We start from the raw sequence: 19,648 nt of genomic DNA, 5'->3' as shown, positions 1-19,648 counted from the left end.
TACAGTGTACATTTTTTGGGAATTGGGTTTGAATGTTTTCTTTGCTTTGGGATGGTAGAGATGTTTATATAGTATACCAACAAATCCTACTCAAACTAGTAAGAATATCATGGCTTGTTTATTTTGGAAAGTTAGCTGTTTTAAAGAAATGTTGCTTTCTACTAGGGCTGGGCGATTTATCGGATTTTTATCTCAATTACGATCTGGGTTTTCGATCATAAAACTAAAAGGGTGTGATTATTTTTCTCTTTGCAGTTTCCTCTCCTGCTGTCTTCAGTTGCTAATCGATTGTCACTGGCATTGCAGCGCTATGCTGTAAACTCCTCCCACAGCCGCTTTGGTTTCATTCAGACACTGTTCTGGCTAAATCTAGCGACTTTTTTTTGTTAAAAGCAACAAATCTAGCAACTTTTACTGGAGTTATTAGAGACTTTTCTGGTGTTTTAGTGACTGACTTGAAGGCACATATTGTTCTGCAGTTATTGTAACAGACGAGCAGCGGGAGTCTCTCCCCATCCTAAAGCACTCGTCTGCAGTAGGTTGTGGAAGTTCACTAAAACATAGTTTATACCATTTTCAGTGACAACTGGCTGCATTATTTTCGTATAAATGCACACGTAGTTCAGTGGGTCAATCACTGTAATATCCCTCCGTTACGGGGCGTTACCATAGCAACGCGTTAATCAACTGGTTCAGATCAGCTGTCTTTTAGCAGGTGAATGAGAGAAATGCGCTGGAGCCTGACAGCGGTTGTTTGGCATACAAACACATCCAGGCCAACATGAAATAGTTCCTATTTTTAAGCAAATGTTGTAGAAAAGAAATACAAACTCATAACCATGTGTTAGACGGTTAGAATGCCCGACGCGGAGTCGAGAACACCACGACGCGCAGCGTTGTTTAATCCTTACTTATATTTATCTATTCAGTTTACATCAGTATTTGCACTTTGTCAAGAAAAAGCTTCATGATATTTGTTTGTTTTTCTAAAATATGTGGAATTCTAAAGACATTTTTTTAAAAGTCACGACTTAATGTTAAAAAAAAAATCATGTTAAAGATAAAAGGATAATTGCGTTCAATAATCGAGATCTCAATTTCAGTCAAAATAATCGTGATTATAATTTTTGTCATAATCGAGCAGCCCTACTTTCTACTGTAAGGACTGTGGACTTCCTTGCCTATCCTGCCGTTATGGCAACCCAACTCTAGCTAAAGTCATAGAAACGAATGTTAAATATTGTTTTTGGATGGTATGAATAGGCTTTAAGTTAGGGCTGGGCGATTAATCGGATTTTAATCTCAATTACGATCTGGGTTTTCAACAATCATAAAAATAAAATGGTGCGATTGTTTTTCTCTTGGCAGTTTCCTCTCCTGCTGTTTTCAGTTGCTAATCGAGCATCACTGGCATTGCAGCGCTGTGCTGTAAACTCCTCCCACAGCCGCTTTGGTTTCATTCAGCCACTGTTGCCAACTTGACTTGTTAAAAGCGACTAGCGAGAAATCTAGCAACTTTTATTGAGTTATTAGAGACTTTTCTTGTGTTTTGGCGACTGACTTAAAGGCACATATTGTTCTGCAGTTACTGTAGCAAACGAGCAGCAGCGGGAGCCTCTCCCTGTCCTAAAGCACTCCCAGGCGGCTAGACTCCTGTCGGCTCCAGCTTAATGTAGAATAACTGCAGTAGGTTGTGGAAGTTCAAAATAACATAGTTTATACCATTGTCAGTGAGAACTGGCTGCATTATTTTCCTATGCATAGTTCGGCGAGTTAAACAATGTAATATCCCTCCGTTACAGGGCGTTACCATAGAAACACGTTAATCAGCTGTCTTAACAGGTGAATGAGAAAAATGCGCTGTAGCCTGACAGCGGTTATTTGGCATGAAACATATGTTGAGGCCAATGTAAAACAGTTCCTGTAAAAGTGGATTAAACAACTCTGAACCGACTATTACAATGCGCGACACGGAGTCAAGAACACCACGACGTGCAGCGTTGTTTAAAAATCCCGGATAATTATGTTAAATAATTGTGATAACTTTTGTCATAATTGAGCAGCCCTACTTTAAGTTTAGTGTGAAGTGCTGGGTGACTCATGGTGGATTTGTTCAGAAAAGATGACAAATTGAACTTTTAGTTTGAACTTTTTTATTCATCCTTTTTTTTCAGTTTTTTTTTACTTTACGAAACAAATGTTTGCAATGTCCTGTGAATAAACAACAGCACCCTTTCTTCTTAAAACGGGGCTCAATCAGCCCTTTTGTATCGAGAAAAGAGACTCCCCTTGTTCAATGAACAACCTCTCCAGATTCCCAAAGTGACAAATTTCCTGTGTTTGACATTCATTTAAGTGCATTTTGTAGGCAACACAACCATTTCGATTAATGTGCAATAGCTGAGTTTATGGTCATTGTGAAAAGGATATTTACATTGCAGCTATGACTCACATTAACGGTCTTTGTCATCACTTGAACGAGCGTCAGAACTGGAGAGGGAGACAATCACAATGTAAGCAGTCTCCTTTCAAGCACAGCAACCTTTACCTACATCAGCATCATCAGGATTAACTAGACTCTTTTGTCATACTTTTTTTTTCCTCCAGTAAGACAAAAAGGTTAATAGATAGGATGGTTTAAAATAAAGTTTAGTGATTGTGCTTTTAAAACCAAAGTAAAACAAATAACAAACATTGATGACAACACATAACACAACAGTGCATTACAAAAAAAAAGAAATTCCCAAAGTGGCACTTTCTTGGGGCAGCTAAATAATATAGCAATTTACCACATGGATGGAAATGATAAAATAATTATATTTACTGGCATAATAAAATTAGAATCTGCAAAATAAAAAAAGGAAGACAATTTTTGAGGTACCACAATGGGTAAAACAAAGACATTATGTAGACATGTATATTTACAGACAGCTCTCCTCTCTCTCTGCTTGCAGCTTTTTTCTTACAGTAACGTCTGACTGTATGGGCTCTCCAAAAAGTTCTTGTCAAGGCAAGCTGAGTCATGACAATGTCTGGAGTAGGATCTTACTCCATATTGCATTGGAATCAAACTTAAATATACCATAATTTGTTATGACTTCATTGTTCTTTTATCATCGCACTTTCCTTTTTTTTTTTCTCTCTCTCTTTTTTTAAATGGACTTAAAATGATAAGTTAGAAAAAAAAAACAAACATTTGTCTTCCCGATTTAAAGAAACACTTGATGCACAGCATGATGGCAGCCGACATGATGGTGAAATACTGAGATAATTATAGGAGAAACAATGGTGCTCCGCTCATGGGAAAATCTGAACAGTTCCACCTCCTCTTTGTCTTTTCTTCAGCTTTCAACCATCTGGATAGGAAAAAAAAAAAAATGAACAAAACAGGACAATGCGGTTAGGATCCAATCTTCTGGGATGCGCATCTAGCACAGTGATCCTCACTGTTAATTCAACAAGAGCCGCACTCAATATACTCAGACAAGAAGAGAGCCGCCATCAATTCCCTCTTTTTCAACATATATACAGCGCTACCAATGGAGCAAGTCGTTGGCGGAGTTCGGTGCAGCTGAAATTAGCCAAAACTGGCAACTCTGACAGGGTCAGTTAGGGATGTTGGGACAGCAAAGTTTTTGCAAGCAGCCTGCAGCTCTTGTTTGTGGAGAAAACTGCACCATTGAGGATCACTGTGACTTGTTTAGATAGCATTTTCAAAAAGCCAGTGGCTGCTTCACGAGTCAGTGAGCCGCCTGCGTCTCGCAAGCCGCGCAATGAGGAACACAGGTCTAGCACACGTATGACTGCTTACAATTGACCTTTCTTTATAGTAACATTAATGTTTTGGTGATACTGTTCGAAAATATTACCCTTATGGCGATACCTTTGGTTTGCTCATATTTTAACTGTTTACAGAACCAGTCCTTTTGAAATGAAAGGTTGCATTAGGTGATTGCAATGGATCGCAAGAGATGATGTACTAATATTTACTGTATGTATTGATGCAGGATATTGACAAGAAAGCATTAAATCTCTATTCTTTTTTTTTTCTCGCCTATTTACCATGAGATCAGGCTGTAGGATTACTGTGGAGATTTCCTGACAATGTGGTCACATGACTAGTGGCAGTATTATTTACATATTTGACTTTGGAGTTTTAAAGTAATTCTACTTCTGAAGCCTCAAATTCAAGCTGAATCTTGAGTAATGGATAGCGTCGCTACCAAGCGGCAACCTCCGGTGGTTAAAAGTGAAGCCTATGCGTTAGTGCATAAAACTGCAGTTCCCCCTTCATCCGCTAGGGGCTGGCTCCAAAACAGGAATTTTTTTTTCTAACGCGCCCGTTTAAAAGTGATTTAATCTCAAAATTCTGCGTATTTGGGGGTGTGTCATTTTGATTGACAGGTATCAATCTCCGTCTTCAAGTCAGAAGAACGTAGAACATCCGCGTTTTTTAGCCGATCAACAACGTGACTTAGCCCCTTTTACTTCCATTAGCTGGTTAGCTCCAGTTATCTCCGGATTAGCTCTTAGCTACAGAAAGCTCAGAGTTCGCTCGATGTCAATCAACCACCATGACGCTCTCAGCCCCCCTCTCAGCTCCACCTCTTTTCCCATATTTGTATTTTCGGGGTGAGATGACGTGCATGCCCCTGCCAAGATGGCGATGGTAGGAACCACCCACCGAGCTTCAATTCAGCTCTTCAGAAACCTATGGGTGACGTCACGGAGGCCACGTTCATCTCCATATACTGTCTATGGTTGCTACACAGTGCAAGTTTAGAGAGTCATGAAGGTCGGAGTCCCAGTCACTGTGATCTGCTTATGGCTAGCTTGTGTAGTTGAGAAATTTTACCTCTAGCTCTTCTTCTCCTTGTTGAAAGGCTACTGAGCTATTGATGCTCATGTCTGCAGGGTTCCTGCGGCCTCCTTCGCCTCTCCGCCGACCCCCTGAGCCCCGAGAGGACATGGAGCTGGAGGAACTCGGGTCTCGAGGGCTGTTGACTGTGGGGAACTGTGGTCGACTATAGGGTAGAATGTCCTCAGAACCTGGAGACAGAACATTTGAAAGATTTGAGGCTTAAAATCTTCCTCATGAAGATGATGAATTATGTCACAGATTAGCTGTTGTACCTGCGTGCTGTCGTGCCTTGTTGGCAGTGCTACTCTCATGTTTATTCCCTTTCCCTCCATGAGCAGTCTTTTGTCTGTCCTGAGCGTCTCTGCGTTCAGATGAACTGGTTCTGGGGTCTAAACCCTCCTGTGGTCGATGGCCGCCCAGTCCTCCTCGCTTGTCTCGGCCTTCTCCTGCTTTGGGGGAAATTATTCCCCGACCCTCCAAAGCCACCTTGGAAGGATTTGTTGGGGACTTAAGCACTGCTGGAGGTGGAATGGGTGGAGGAGGGAGATCTGATGGATAAACACAATATGCGAGAACACATTAACTTCAGACAAATTTTATTATGCATTTCCGGTCATTGCAAAAAAACTGGTAAACAAATACTGTAAACTTGTGAAAGTTTAGTTTGTAATATCTGTCAGTTTATGCACAAACACAGCTGTGCTGTGTGTATAAACACAGACATATGCGGATGGGAAACAGCATGAATCTGGCCAGAACTGTAGGATTTGAGCAAGAGGCAGTAGAGAAGGAAGAAGAGTAGAGTGTGACAGTCAGCAGCTGGCTCTTTGGCCTCCTCCACTTCCCCCGTCAATGAATCAATGCTACTTGTCCTTGAGCCATTATTCATATGAGACCAGCCAGAGGGCCACCTGGCCTCTGACACATCACACAACTATCTAAACAAAATACGAGCGAAAAGCCTTGTCGACCTTCAATCGATGGCTTTTCATCTTCTGATCAGCTTCTAACTTAAAAGATGGTTTTATTGGCAGCCAAACCTATAATCCACATAGGATTAAAAAGTTGAGAAACATGGTGAGTGCTACCATTTACACTTTGTCTGCTCCCACTGGCAATCTCACAGGCTTTATAGATTTAGCAAAAACTGGACTTTGTGAGGAATCAAAGGTTGTTGTTTTTTTTTTTTTAAACACTGAAGGCAGATGTTTTTGTTGGCTGAAACAAGCAGCTTCAGTGGATTTTTCTGATTATCCTCCTCCTCTACCCACTCCTCCTGAATACAAATAGTGGAGGGTCAATTTCATACAGCAGAGAGGCATCTGCAGTTTTCTTAATATCTGCCTTGCCTCCAGAGTTCTGCCTCGGAGTCCGATCAATGCCACAGTCTGTGAGCTACAGCTCACAACAAGGGAGGAGCAGAGCGCCTGTTAGATTTATGAGGAAATATCAGTGAGGACCAAACTCATGTCTGAAAAGTGTCTCTGAGCTTGCCAAGGAGGATGAATCTGAGGGCTTGTACTTAATTAGGTAGACAAGGCCAAGACGGATCAGAAGAGACAGGAAAGGGTTATAACTTCAGTATTTTAACATCCACTGTGCAGACGAGTGAAATGACCAGTAGGTCAGCAATGGGCAAGTCAGGATGCTGGTTCACTCCCTTATTCATTCATTTCTTTTCCTGCCTCTTTGGCTGTCATTAGTGTTTGTAGAGCGCAGAAGTGATGGAAATACACAAGTAAACACACTTTCTGTGTTCTAAATGTCATTAAATCACCTTCCTTCACCTATAACCTTGGCAGTAGTATTCTAGACCACAGACGGAGTATGTGGGGTGGGATGCTGTTTGGGGGCAGGGGAGGCAATAACCTCCAAATGAAAAACAATCCATTCAGATCAAATGCAATCAGCAGGAGCACTGATAGACAGAACTGCGGCGCTGTCAGTCTGCACCCTTCCCCACTCAAACAAAGACAGAGGAGAGCATGCAAGGAGAAGAGAGGGGAGTGGGATGGAGAGATCACTCCAAAGGGAGGGGTGGCAGACGAGGAAGAAGCCAGGATATAAGGATGATGGCAGGAGGTGGTGGGGCTGGATATTCTGCAGTTATATAGCTGGTCTGGCTCCCAGCGAGCTGGATATTAAATCTCCCTGTCAAGTGCTTCCAACACTCAAGGACACCTGACACTAAGAGGAGAGCCAGCTCTGGGACAACACACACTACACACCAGAGAGGGAGCATGCACACTCACATACAGATACATTTTAATAAATGATCTTCTCACAAGATGAAAGCAGAGGAAACAGGAAAAAATGGGATTTCCAGTGGAAGGGTTCAGTGTTTAACAATGATGCCATAAATAGTCGGTTGCTCTTTTTCTTAACAAGGTTAAATCTTTTCCTTCTGTGTGCAGCTGTTCCTGTTTTTAGCCTGCTCAGTTTATGTTGTGCCCCTGTTGTGTGTGGTGGCTCTTCACAACAACTGAATCAATTTCATTAGTGGCCAGACTGGAGATGCATCCTGGTGTCTGCATTGGCAGGCTGGGCAGAACTCCCCTGAGCACGCAAGCTCTCCATGCTTTCCCACCATGGCCCTGGTCCGCAGCCCACCACTCATCCGGTCTGTTTAGCACCGCCACAGATTAGGAGAGATGCCATGTATGCATGTGCATTAACACATGAGAGAAGATGATTAAAACTCTGGCTCACAGCATACCCGTACTCAGTCATTTACAAACATGATGCCAGAGCAAACTGCACTCGTTTGCTCCATATCTTTCCAGGGAATCGATGGGAATCAACCTCGCCTTCTGCACACTAGTGGGATGCAGCTAAACTGTTGTCTTTGTATTTTGTATTTGTTTATTTCCTTTTAAACAGGAAAAATGTTTAAAGCCTCACTCTTGTAGGAGGTAAAATTATTGTTGCTTACACCATTTAGATAGCAGGTTTTTGTCTGTGGATTTTAGGCTTATTTTTCTAAACCTAAAAAAAAACCAAACACCTGTGAAAGCCAAAAGCCACTTACAAAAGCTAATTTTCACCATTTTAAACAACTTGAACTTCAAATGACCTAATAGAAATCAATGAAGAGTTTGCAGATGCAGGAATTTTATCCTTTCATAAGGTATGGTTGAGTGGTTATGGTGCATAAGGTGGTATGGGGCTTACTGCACGAAAAAGTCACGATTGTCGTAGTTGCTGAAGTGACTTTGCTCAGCTAGTATTCATTTGGATGAAATGCAACATGAACACTGAAGCAAAGCGGAGTTTTAAGCACTGGCATGATCACCTTTTCCGGAACACGTTCCACTCTGCATGTTCTGCATGTGACACAGTCACCGAGTCGTCACGCAGTTTTATTCACTAATAGCAACTAGTTTTCTCATTTGTTTGTTTCTCATTTATATTTAACTTTTTAGATTCATAGTTTAGTTACTATGATCTAAAGTTGGCTTGTATGTATATGTGTTAATACTGGCAAGTGCATATATGTTTGTACGTATGTATGTGTGTGTGTGTATGTGTATACATCTGTATGTTGTTTTCTTTCTTTTTGGGTTATTTTTTAGTTTAGTTTTTTTTTTCTCTCCCTTTATCATTTTCACTTTTCTTATGAGGTGTTTTTTCTCCTTTCTCTTTCTGTCTTTCGTCTGTCCTCTCTGGTCCAGCAGTACAAACTCTACAATTCAAACAACAATACAAAATAAATATAGAAATAAAATAAAAATTCATAAAGTCAAGGGGATCATTATATCTATAAAGCTTCCCTTGGCAGAGAAAATTTGCTCAGCAGAACACAGCATCCAGACCATCATTCTGCTTGCCTAAGTGCTGGACAAGACAAAAAAAAAAAAAAATGCAACATGAACACTGAAGCAAAGCGGAGTTTTAAGCGAAATAGATGTGGTTATTTGTGTACCTTCATTGAAGGGTTCCCGTCGCTGATTCCCTGGATGACCTGCAGCATGCTGTTTTTGCTTTTTAGGAGGCCTCCGGTGTATAGCTGCCATACTACTCATATTACTGTCTGTAGACACTGGGCTGCCAGGACGGTGGCCTGGCTGGCTTATTTGGTATTTTCGTGCTGAGAAAAGAAAAGAGATAATGTTTGTTTTTGCCATTGATCAGAATTCTTGTCACAACATTTCATGCTGAAGCAACTGGCTTTACCTGAAGCTCCTCCCACTTCGTGGCCTTGTGAATTGGGGTACTTTGCCACCCTGAGGCCTGAATACTCTGCGGCTGCAGCAACTGCTTGAGCAAAGTCTGCGTCCGTGAAGAAGGATCCATCTGATGAGCTGACTGCACTGGACCTCCCTGAAGAGACATTATCCTCTTCAGAGGCTGACCCCCATCCGTTGATCATGGAGCCGGTCACAGAGCTTTCTAGGTCGCCCATGCTAGATGCAGGCGTCTGTTCAAGCCCTCGTAGAAGCAGCCGTCGCGCGTGCATCTGGGGGTGGTGGGGATGGGTGTGGTGGTAGTGCATCTTGGCCACCTCTCCATCTGTGTCATCACCATCTTCCTCTTCCAACATGTCTTCCTCCTCCATGCCGTCAGTGTCCAGTGCCAGTGGGCTGCTGATGTACCCATATGTGTGTGAGGGAGAGAGGGGCCTTGGAGGGGGTGGGGGGCTCACAGCATGGCGCCTGCAAGAAGAAAGTAATGGAGTATACCATAATTTCTGGAAAAATAGGATCATTAAGGGATAGAAAATTAATCTCACAGGGATCATATGTTTGGAGAGTAATGCTGACTTGGCATGTTTTTATTACAATAAGAGGTGATGCTCGCTTTGGAAGATTAGACATTTGGTAAGTTTTGATAACCTGAACACTGAAGTATAAATAATGATGTAAATCTGTTACAATGTTGCATGATACCAGATAAGTTTCTCCACAGTTTCTGTGTACAGCTGCGTACAACACAATCTCTATCACTGACATAAAATAAACTGGACTAAATTTAGTCAGTGACATTATTTTAAATGCTTTTCATTCTGTTCTGAAATGGAGTGTAACAAATGACATTCTGCAAGGTAACAAATCATTCTAAAAGCAAAGATATGCTTTTGAAAAACTGCTGTCAGTGCAGTACAATGTACAGAATATGGAGTCATTTTAAAAAAAAAAAAAAAAAAAAAGCTATACATGTCTAGAACATCAGCACAGTCTATTGGCTCATATTTAGAACTGGTTGTGTTGTAGGTTTACCTGCGTTCGTGGATGTCTGGTGCATCCTGGAGCATCGGCTGCATCTCCTCCTGGGGTGAGGGAGTGAGAGTGGCTGTGGACTGGTGGCTGTAGGATACGGCAGCTGGAGAAGAGGCTGCCCCGCGGACAGGAGGAGTGGGACCTCTCTCCATCTCTTCTTCCTCCTCCAGCTCATCAGGCTGCAGGTACATGTGAGAGGGGGGCATAGGGCACTGCATGTCTGGATCACAGCTGCCCGCGGACACAAACGTTCCTTGTTAGCTACATATCACTCAATGAAACATAAATGCTTTCATATATGGAAGCACGAAAAGTATGCACTAAATATTCATGCCATTCTTCTATTTATCATGAACCTTGCGGTAATAGACAGAACCCTGAGGCAAATACTGGAATGAAAGCAATAAACAGCAGAGAGGCAGGAGTAGTATTTAAATACATTGTGTGCATGCAGGTGAAATTATCTACCTTTCTTCCATTGAAAGAGAGTACTCCTCTGTGTTCCGAGTGGGGGGTGGGTTTGCAGGAGGAGGGGGTAGAAGGTCAGCCCAGTTCATTGTGCTTTGTTTTGGTAGTTTGGGGGTGCGCACTCCCTTCTTATGACCCTGACTCCCTGTCCAAAGAAGAAATTGGGGGAGACTCTTTCAGATACAAATACTTAAATCTGTCTGAAAAGTCAATTATAAAGAAGCTGACAGACAGAAAATCTAGTTTTACATGAGAGTGCAGAGGCTAATGCAACCCTTCATGTAAGAGTGCACATAGTGCTTAAATAAATGGTAGGATATAATATAAAATCCAGCTTTTTCCCAATGGGAATATAAACCAGTATCAAAAAGAAAGGTAAAAAAAAAAATAAACTGCAGTTAAGGCTCCAATTAATGCCAAACTATTAAAATTGTGAACCAATGAGCTGTGATGTGCAGCGAACACTAAAGGCCTCTTCTTAATGGCTTGAACTTCAAACATAATACCAGAATGGATACGTGGCATTAAGGTGGCAGTGTTGCATGCCGTCTGCGATATGTAATCATTTGTTCTTGTCCACAGAGTGACATTGAGGCCCTGATGAAATTAGGCTGCTCCGCGCGAGAATTTAACTAAAACCAGTTAAAGGAACAAATGCAAAACAAGCAAGGGGAAAAAAACTAAAACAGAAAAAACCTAAATAAATAATGTGCTTTAAACATCCTTGTCCAACAGAGTGGACCAGAAAACAAAACACAGAGCCTGCATTTGTTTTTAACATCTTGTATGCTTTTCTTAAGCGTGGAAATAAATCAAATTAGGCTTAAAGTGTTTAATGTTCAAGTCTCTTGAATGATATATTGCTGATGGTAAAAACATGTAAAAAAACAAAGTGACACCAGATAAATCTCCAACCTTAAAATTTGATGCTTCTGACTCGCTTTGATGGCACACTGCTATTCATTATACATATCCAACACATCCCATAGATTCTCATTGGGGTTAAGGTCGGACTTTGTGGTGGCTTATCCATGTGTAAAAAATTATGTCTCAATCTCCCTGAACCACTCTTTTATAATTTAAGCCTGGCGTCACATTGTCATCTTGGAAAATGCCTGTACCATCAGGGAAGAAAAAAAAATGCATTGATGGAATAACCTGGAATTCAGTATGTTCAAGTAGTCGGCCATTCTTTGGGCACATAATGTTGCTAAACTTGGACCCAGCCAACTGCAGCAACACCAGATTATAACACACTCCCCTCATCAACTTGTACAGTTAGGCATTATGGCTACATCATGTGACAGCTTAATTTGGATTCATGGCAACATGTCACCATGCCTGATCAACAAATCGACTGCTTTAAAATGTACGTTCACTAAAGATAGCTCAGATGAGACAAGATGCTAAATGAATGCTAAATTAAATTATAAATTGGGATTGGCCCAGAGTAGAGTCGCTGCTCCACTGCATCAAGAGGAGCCAGGTAAAGGCTAGGACATCTGGTTAGGATACCCCCTGGATGCCTCACTGCTGAGGTGTTCAGAGCACGTCCCTGTAGGACGAGACCCCAGGGAAGACCCTGGACACATTGGAGGGATTATATCTACTGGCTGGTCAGGGAATGCCTCTGGATCCACCCTGATAAACTGGCTAATGTGACTGGTGAAGAAGGAAGTCAGGTCCTTCCTGCTTGGGATGCTGCAATGCGACCCCAGATAAGCAGCAGAAGATGGATAGATGGAAATGGTACAGTTTTGTATGGTTTTTTTTTTCTCCTCATTTTACACTGCAGACTCACTTGCTAGCTTGTGCTAGCTTGTTACCCAATGAGACAGTGGAAGCACAACATGTCAGTAAGGCCGTATTGGGCGTTGACAAGACAGCAAAAGGCTTTTTTTTATGTCATTCCACCACGCTACTTGTAGGCTCCAAGAGAGGAAATTCTCCCATCATTCAAGAGTATTAAGAGGTGTACATTGCCACAAAAAATGAAAATGGTAATAATGGTGAAATATTTTTGGAAAATGTGGTAGCCTCCGTAGTTAATAAAGTATTAGCATTGACAGCAAAGTTGAGTAGTACTTTGCATAAAAAGATGAAATATCAACAGTCAGATTTTTAAAGACCTTGAAGAAGATAATGTTTGGATACGTTAGCTTCTGACTTGGCCTTCTTACCGGAGGTACTGCTGCTGCCTCGGTCAGAGCTGTTGTAAGACCCTCCGGTGTGGCTGTCATGAGTCTGGTTGTAGGGGATGGTTGCTGGCATTGGACTGTCTCCTCCTCTGTAGCGATCTGTTGGTGGAGAGAGTGCATTGTATAGTTAGTGCAGCCCTAGGCAGACATCCTGGTCAGCCAGCACAGTTCAAGTAACCCATCCAGTTTGTTGTAAACATGGAAATGAAGGACAAATCACCACCATTTCACTCTGGAAATGTGAAATTATACATACAATGAATTAGGATTCACAAGAAACATGCACTTAATGATTTTCAGGTGGGTAAATGGGTACATGCAACATCTGCACAAAATCTCAAAACTATCACACCAGACGTGGTTCCTTTCTGCAGGTACATCTAGGTAATGATAACTTCACTCAAAGATTTTTGAATTGTCTTTTTTTTTATATCAAACACCACGGATAAATCTTCATAATACAGCATCCAAGATACCATAAGATGACTGCAATCCAAGCAGCAAACCACTGAGTGAAGAGTGATGAAGGATTATGTGAATGTTTCTACAGACAAGCAGAAATAAAGAGTGATGAAGTCTATGTTGACTGAAAAGAACTGAGACAGAGCCAAGGGGGGAATGAGCATGAAACTCTTCTACAGGCGTCCACAGTGAGGCTGAAAGAGCCAGGAGAGGAGAGAACAGAGTGGAAAATCAAGTGGAGGAAGATCATGGCTCGAAGTTGACCTTTGCAACTACGGCTGCTGGCTGTTCCACACACTCACCCTTGTTTAACTTGTTTTGCTCCATGATGTTGTACTGCAGCTGGGAGCCCATCTCCTGTTTCTGGACTGAGGGGGGCTTCCAGCAGTGCTTCTCATTCACTTCCCCTCCACCCCCGAGTCCACCTCCACTCCCTCCGGTCCCTCTATCTGGGTTTATGTTGTTGCCCATGATGGCGGACTGGATGAGCTGTGTAGTGGCATAAGGCGTCGGCTGACCCCCTGGACCTACAAAGCGGCCATCTTTTAGGTTTGGGCTGTTGAAGGTCTTCATCTCATTGATCTTGTTGGACAGGTCTACGTCTCCATAGACTCCTGACTCTGGCACCATGAGGTTGGTCTGCTTGTTCTCCATCTGGTTGTTATAATTGGCGATACAGTCGGCTGGAGAACATGAGGAGGTATTTAGTCAGTCTTTTTTTCTGTTTTACTGCGGATCAGCAGCAAGCCAGTTTGGTCAAAGATCTCAAATAATATGTTATACTGTAGAGCTGGAGTGAAAGACATTTCCATTTATAGCATTTAAAGACCACTGTCCACCATATAGAGACATTTTTACTTCTGTTCAAGCCTCAGCTTTGTTTGCTGTAGTAAACTATTGTAGGTGAATAAAACAGGTGATGTTACACTTTTTCACTTAGTCACATTGATGACTCAGTCTGTTTGTTATCTCTGTTCTTTTCCAGCTGACAGTGGGAGCATCTTTGCTCATTGAGGGGGACAGGGAGACATGTCTGTATCAAAGACATGGAATGAGGTATGCAGTAAAAACACAGCTTCACTGACAGATCCAATTTTCCCTGGCTCATAAAATATTCAAATCCTCCAGCAGATCTGAGAGCCAACCCTGCAGTAAATACCAAAGACGGCCATAGGTACACACTGCTTGTGCCATGCACCTCACATTTCAGCTGCATGGAACACTTCAAAGGGCCGTGTATGAAAGCGCCCCTATGACTGAGATAAAGGGACATTAACTCCCATTTCTTTGCTCTGTCACCTAGTCAGTGATCCTCTTAATGTTCGCAGAGTTTAGTTTGGACACACACACACACACACACACACACACACACACAAAGCACACCACTGGCAAGCTCCTTAGTGTCATACAGCAGGGTGTCATGCAAGGAGTGAGGGCTGCCTTTAGCCCGTTATTCCCTGTTAAACATCTCGCACCATGTTCAACCTCAGAGGGGTGATTAGCTGAAATAAAAACCAAACTTGACTGTAAAGTCTGCAAAATGAATTATTTATCCTCACTGGGAGAGGCTGGAAGTCAGGAGAAACTATTGAGTGGAAGGATTGATAGTAGGTAGAACAGCCGGATAGGAATTATGTGCTGCTATTAAAGGCATAGTCCCAAAATGCATAATTTAGACCATAAAACATTTCATTACAGTCCAAGTTTCCATGGTTTGGTTTGTTGGTCATGGCTGAACATTAATAACATTAAGTCCTGCCATCCAAGCTGCACCGTTCATAGTTCAATATATATAGAATAATATATTCTAGCCACAGTTTATAAAAGTCTGTCGCCAAATTCACCTTTCTTTGTTGACAATTTCATTAAATAAAATAAAAGACCACCTAGTGATGTTCTCCAAGTGTCTTTTCTTCTCCTACCCTTCTTAATTTGATCTCATTCACTCTTCCCACCCCTGTCCATATCTTTTTAAGCATATTGTTATTCATCCCACATTTCCTCTCCTTTTCTATGTGCAGGTTCGCCCCCTCCCTCCATCATTCTCTTTTCCTGCTTCTGGCCATCGTCTGCAGTCCAGCCTTGACCTCTTCGCCCGCTGCACATTTCTTAAACAACTGAGCACTTAGGGGAAATTACATTACCGGCTATAACAACTGTATGGAAATCAGCACAGCAATTTGATTAGCAACCGAGTCGAGCTATAAGCCCCGCTCAGCGTACTCCTTTTATTTCCAGCCTAAAACAGCTCTACTTTAACCTCAGATAAATCAAACACACAAGCACACAGTCGCTCTTTATCCTAATATTTCTTCAGGTTTTTTTCTAGCGGAGACCCAAAAGAAGGAAGAGATGCACACAAATCCCCAGGGAGCTAACCTAGATATCAGGTTCTACTTCCTTTTTCACCGCAGATTCCCTCAGCTCCCACATTTCTTATCTCTACAGTTATTTTGTCAAAGACTGCAACATTGCCTTTGGGAGGAGTGTCTATTTTGGTTGCTGCCTACATATATGGGAGACATGACAAACCTGGTCGGCTGTATGTTGCTAAGTTGCTGTCACTGTTGCCATTGCCTGCAGTGCAGCAGTTGATGCTGCAGTCATTGTGGTTGGAACAGGAGTTGGGCCATGTGTCAGCCAGCCAGGGTTGAGTGGCAGATTCCCCAATATTTAGCAAACCAGGCCTGGAAAAAAAAAAAAAGAAAAGAAAAGAAAGAAAAGACTAAATGTTCACAATGGTAAGAGACTAATGCCACAATGGCATATAAATGAATGAACCGAAACACCTGCAGGAACATAGTATCTGAAAGAGAAGATTATGTGGAGTTTATTTATCCAGCTGAGAAGAGGACAACTGAAAATCCGGCTTTAGTATTTTCTGCCTTTTGGCCAAACACATGTCAAGGCAAAATATTTGAAGAAAGAAAAAAAAAAAAAAAAAAAAAAGAGCCCAGCTAAATAGATTGTGTGCTTAACTTGCGTACAACAGATGACACTTTCTCTGAGCCCTCGTGAGCATTAACGATCTGCCTGGATTAGACGAGCAGATAACGTTCACAGCCTAAGTTGTGAAATACACATCCTGAACAGTCAGTGAAGCACACGCGCTCCCTGAGCAGATACCGTGATGTCACACACACAGTATCTCTTTGACTAGATGTGTTTTATCTACACAGAAAAAGAAAAAAAGATGTGGAGTAGCTTTTGAGGGCCTGTTTCACATTACAGTCTGGCCATACATCTCCAGTGTTTTAGCTCCTGTTTTATAGTGACTGAAACGATCCCTCATTTAACAGGTTTCTACTCTACAACATGAGCACAAACTGAACGCTAAGTGTCAAAAAAAAAAAAAAGAGAAACATGAATTCAGCATACAAAGGGAAGGCAGTATGCTTTAGCAGGAACATATATTGTTTGGGTATTCAAATCTGCACAGAACGACTCCCAGTCTGCATATCCCAGCACCGAATTAGCATTGAATTACATTTCTTCATTCCACCCCCCTCTAAATGACTAATTTCTGGGATTCATTTTGGGTAATGAACACATTTGTCTTGTACAGCCAAATACAATCTCACAATAGCTCTTCAATCACTCCGCCAGTTGTATGTTGATATTGAACGACCATTGTTTTTCTGCAGAGCTTACACAGCCTCACTTGCATACGGGATTCAATCATGCGACTGGGTAATATAATGAATATGGATTTACTGTTGATGGCTTCAAGCTAACTATTCATTAACACATAAACAACACTCACACACTTACAGTGCAGCATCAAGCACACTCTGTACTCTTGAGTAGTAAGGGGGTAATAATTAAATGCATGTTTTCTCTAGCTGTAGTTTTTTTTTTTTTTGGTCTGTGTTTTCCATTTACCAGCAATGGGACAACTTGCCAAAGGCCATGATATACAAATGAGTTTTGGCTAATCTGATTTTGCATACTCTCTCCCTGCACAATGTACCATTCCATAGTGGAGGTGTTCTTTTTGCGGCCATGTGCATGCATCTCCATTACTGCTTAATGGTGATGCTATGGCACAGCCTTGCGGTTGGATGGGGTTCTCCACCATATGGGATGAGGATGGGCTCCTGGCAGATTGCATCGGTCTTTGTTCCTGTAGTTTTATTTGATACTTAGTGCACCCTCCTCTGCCCTACGCCTCTTTAGAAAGGCACAGCTCTCCCCCTAGTGTTTGTCATAAAAAAGTACACAAGCCCAGCCCTTCTCATCTCCTGCTATTTTAATACCCTTTTGTTTTTAATTAAATCATTATTTAATTTCTAAAATGTAATCAAGATTATTGGCCTATGAAAAACCAAACAAACAAAAAAAAAAAAAACACCTTACCTTCCGGCACTACTGACTCCTTCCCCACCTCGCTGATATGCCACTGAAAAACATAGAAAAACAAATTACACCATCATCTTTGCAACTAGAAATTTGGTTCAAAATAAATGATAATCAAATATCAGTTCAGGTGAACAACATAAATGTGTGTGACGTAAACTCGGCTGAATCACACACACAAAGCAACAGGAGCAGGAGGAGGACGCCTAAGAGGCTTATGAAGAACAAAGATGCAGGGCTCTTTGGTTGTCTGGCTCAGGTTGTGTGCGTTTGAAGCTCCAGCGCTGCAAGTTGGACTCTTTCAAGGGTCTGTAAGCTGGCAGTGTGTGAAAGCGAGATAAACTTCCAACTTTAATTACAATCTCTACCCTATGAGGAGAGTCAGTGGGAAAGCAGCAGGCTGGGCCTTGGCTGTGCTGTCTCTTCTTTTTATATAACAGGAAATGTAGTCTGAGTCTGCATTTATGTTCCCAGAAGATGTATCACAGTCTGATTCTAGATTAGAATCAGCTGATGCACCGTTAAGTCCTGTTTATACTAAGTATCTCAGTTTTTTCCTCAGGTGACCAACATAACCACATCTGCAAGCTTTCCAGCAGGGAAAGAAATAAGCTTGAGAATGTGAAATTATTCCACCTGATAGGATGCCTCAAGGACAGAAACAGCAGTGTTACTGAAAAGACTGATACAAACTTTGCACAGACAGGATTAGCCAGTGTAGTCACCGACACACTGTGCAGCTTTGTCTTTCACAGTTACTTCCTCCATCTACAGCTATAACACGCCTCAAACAGACAAAGTATTCCAGATTTGCATGTGAAATACACACTCAGAGACAAAATGACAGACACAGATGGCTCCTTTATACTTTTCATGCCATGTCATTGTCTTAATGGTGTGCTGGTTGTGTTTTACTCTTTAGAATCTCATCTGAACTGTCAGCAGCCCTTTGATCAACTTAACACCACTTTTAAAAGCCTCAGTTCCTCCATTTTTTTATTTTTATTTTTTTTTAGCATCAAGTCTTCATGCAAACAAAGATGTTGGTAAGATGTCAGCTTCCAGGTAACTATGCAGATTGTTTTTCTCTTTTATTTGCTCAAGTCAAATGAATTCATCTTACTGGCAGTTATTCAGCTTCAGATGCAAGTTGCTTTAAAGTCACACTATAAAACTGAGAAACTCTGCAACCTGGACTTCTCTGATGGCAAAGTGACGTGTGTTATGTAGATTTCTGGAGCTGTTGCTGCCCAGCAGCGTCCTGAGGCTGAGAAACGACTCTACAACTTTTTCAAACAAATATAGACACATTGAACATTTTAAACGCACAGTGTGACTCATTCAGCAAGAAAGGCAGGAGGAAGTTATCGTAGGGTACAAAGAAAGAAAGAAAGGAAAAGAACAAGAGTCAAGATAAGACTGTCTTATAGCGGCTGGAGAGATTTGACAGTACAGGTAGGGTGCAAGCAAAAGTGTTCAATCTGCTATCAATAGAAGGTGCAGATCAGTGGTGCGTCTTTAACAACATATACATTAAAATGCTTCACAAAACATGAAACAGCTCAAACTGCAGCATCAACATATCAGTTTAGTATTAAAAAAAGAAGAGAGGTTTGCTTACCTGTTGGTGTGAAAGTAAACGATGGAACTGTGGAGGAACAAGAAGAGAAGTTGTTCAATTTGGAGTTGACTTCGTGAGAATCTTTCATGAATAAAACTGAACAATTTTGACAAATTTATTCAGTACACTGTTAAAAAAAAAATGGCCGTAAGAAAATAAATGGATGTAGATCCTGTGATGGGTTTGGTCGAAAGCACTGCAGTTGATGCAACTTTGCACCACACTGGGATTCATAAATACAGGCTTGCTAAAAATGTTTCTCTTTGACTTTAACCCAAGTCTCCATCTGCAAGAAGTCTGAGAAGACGAATACTGCCGTTTATTTCCTCCAACAATTATGTCATAAAATGACTTGTGCCAACAAACTAAGCAGCAGAATCCTCTAATCATGGTTGAATCTCCTCTTGATGCTCAAACAAGATATCAGCTGTTGGAAAGCTTTTATCTCTGTTATGAATGCCTTTGA

At 41.6% G+C, this 19,648-nt stretch overlaps 1 protein-coding gene across 1 annotated transcript in view; it reads right to left on the bottom strand.

Annotated features, from left to right (window-relative positions):
• Window positions 1-2,190: 2,190 nt before the first annotated feature.
• robo1 (roundabout, axon guidance receptor, homolog 1) overlaps window positions 2,191-19,648 on the bottom strand; it is a 125,951-nt gene continuing 108,493 nt past the window's right edge. The window contains exons 18-29 of the mRNA XM_079246683.1: window positions 19,183-19,209; window positions 17,562-17,604; window positions 15,738-15,892; window positions 13,508-13,888; window positions 12,726-12,842; window positions 10,546-10,690; window positions 10,078-10,308; window positions 9,035-9,513; window positions 8,784-8,948; window positions 5,134-5,409; window positions 4,856-5,049; window positions 2,191-3,356 (exon numbers count right to left, since the gene is read on the bottom strand). Coding sequence (XP_079102809.1) covers window positions 3,342-3,356; window positions 4,856-5,049; window positions 5,134-5,409; window positions 8,784-8,948; window positions 9,035-9,513; window positions 10,078-10,308; window positions 10,546-10,690; window positions 12,726-12,842; window positions 13,508-13,888; window positions 15,738-15,892; window positions 17,562-17,604; window positions 19,183-19,209 — 2,228 coding nt within the window. The 3' untranslated portion in view covers window positions 2,191-3,341. The remainder of the gene's footprint in view (window positions 3,357-4,855; window positions 5,050-5,133; window positions 5,410-8,783; window positions 8,949-9,034; window positions 9,514-10,077; window positions 10,309-10,545; window positions 10,691-12,725; window positions 12,843-13,507; window positions 13,889-15,737; window positions 15,893-17,561; window positions 17,605-19,182; window positions 19,210-19,648) is intronic.

Source organism: Telmatherina bonti (assembly GCF_933228915.1).
Source record: "Telmatherina bonti genome assembly, chromosome: 9".
NCBI classification, from domain to species: Eukaryota; Metazoa; Chordata; class Actinopteri; order Atheriniformes; family Telmatherinidae; genus Telmatherina; species Telmatherina bonti.
Note: the sequence above shows the minus strand (reverse complement) of the source record. Positions and strands in the feature narration are given on the sequence as shown.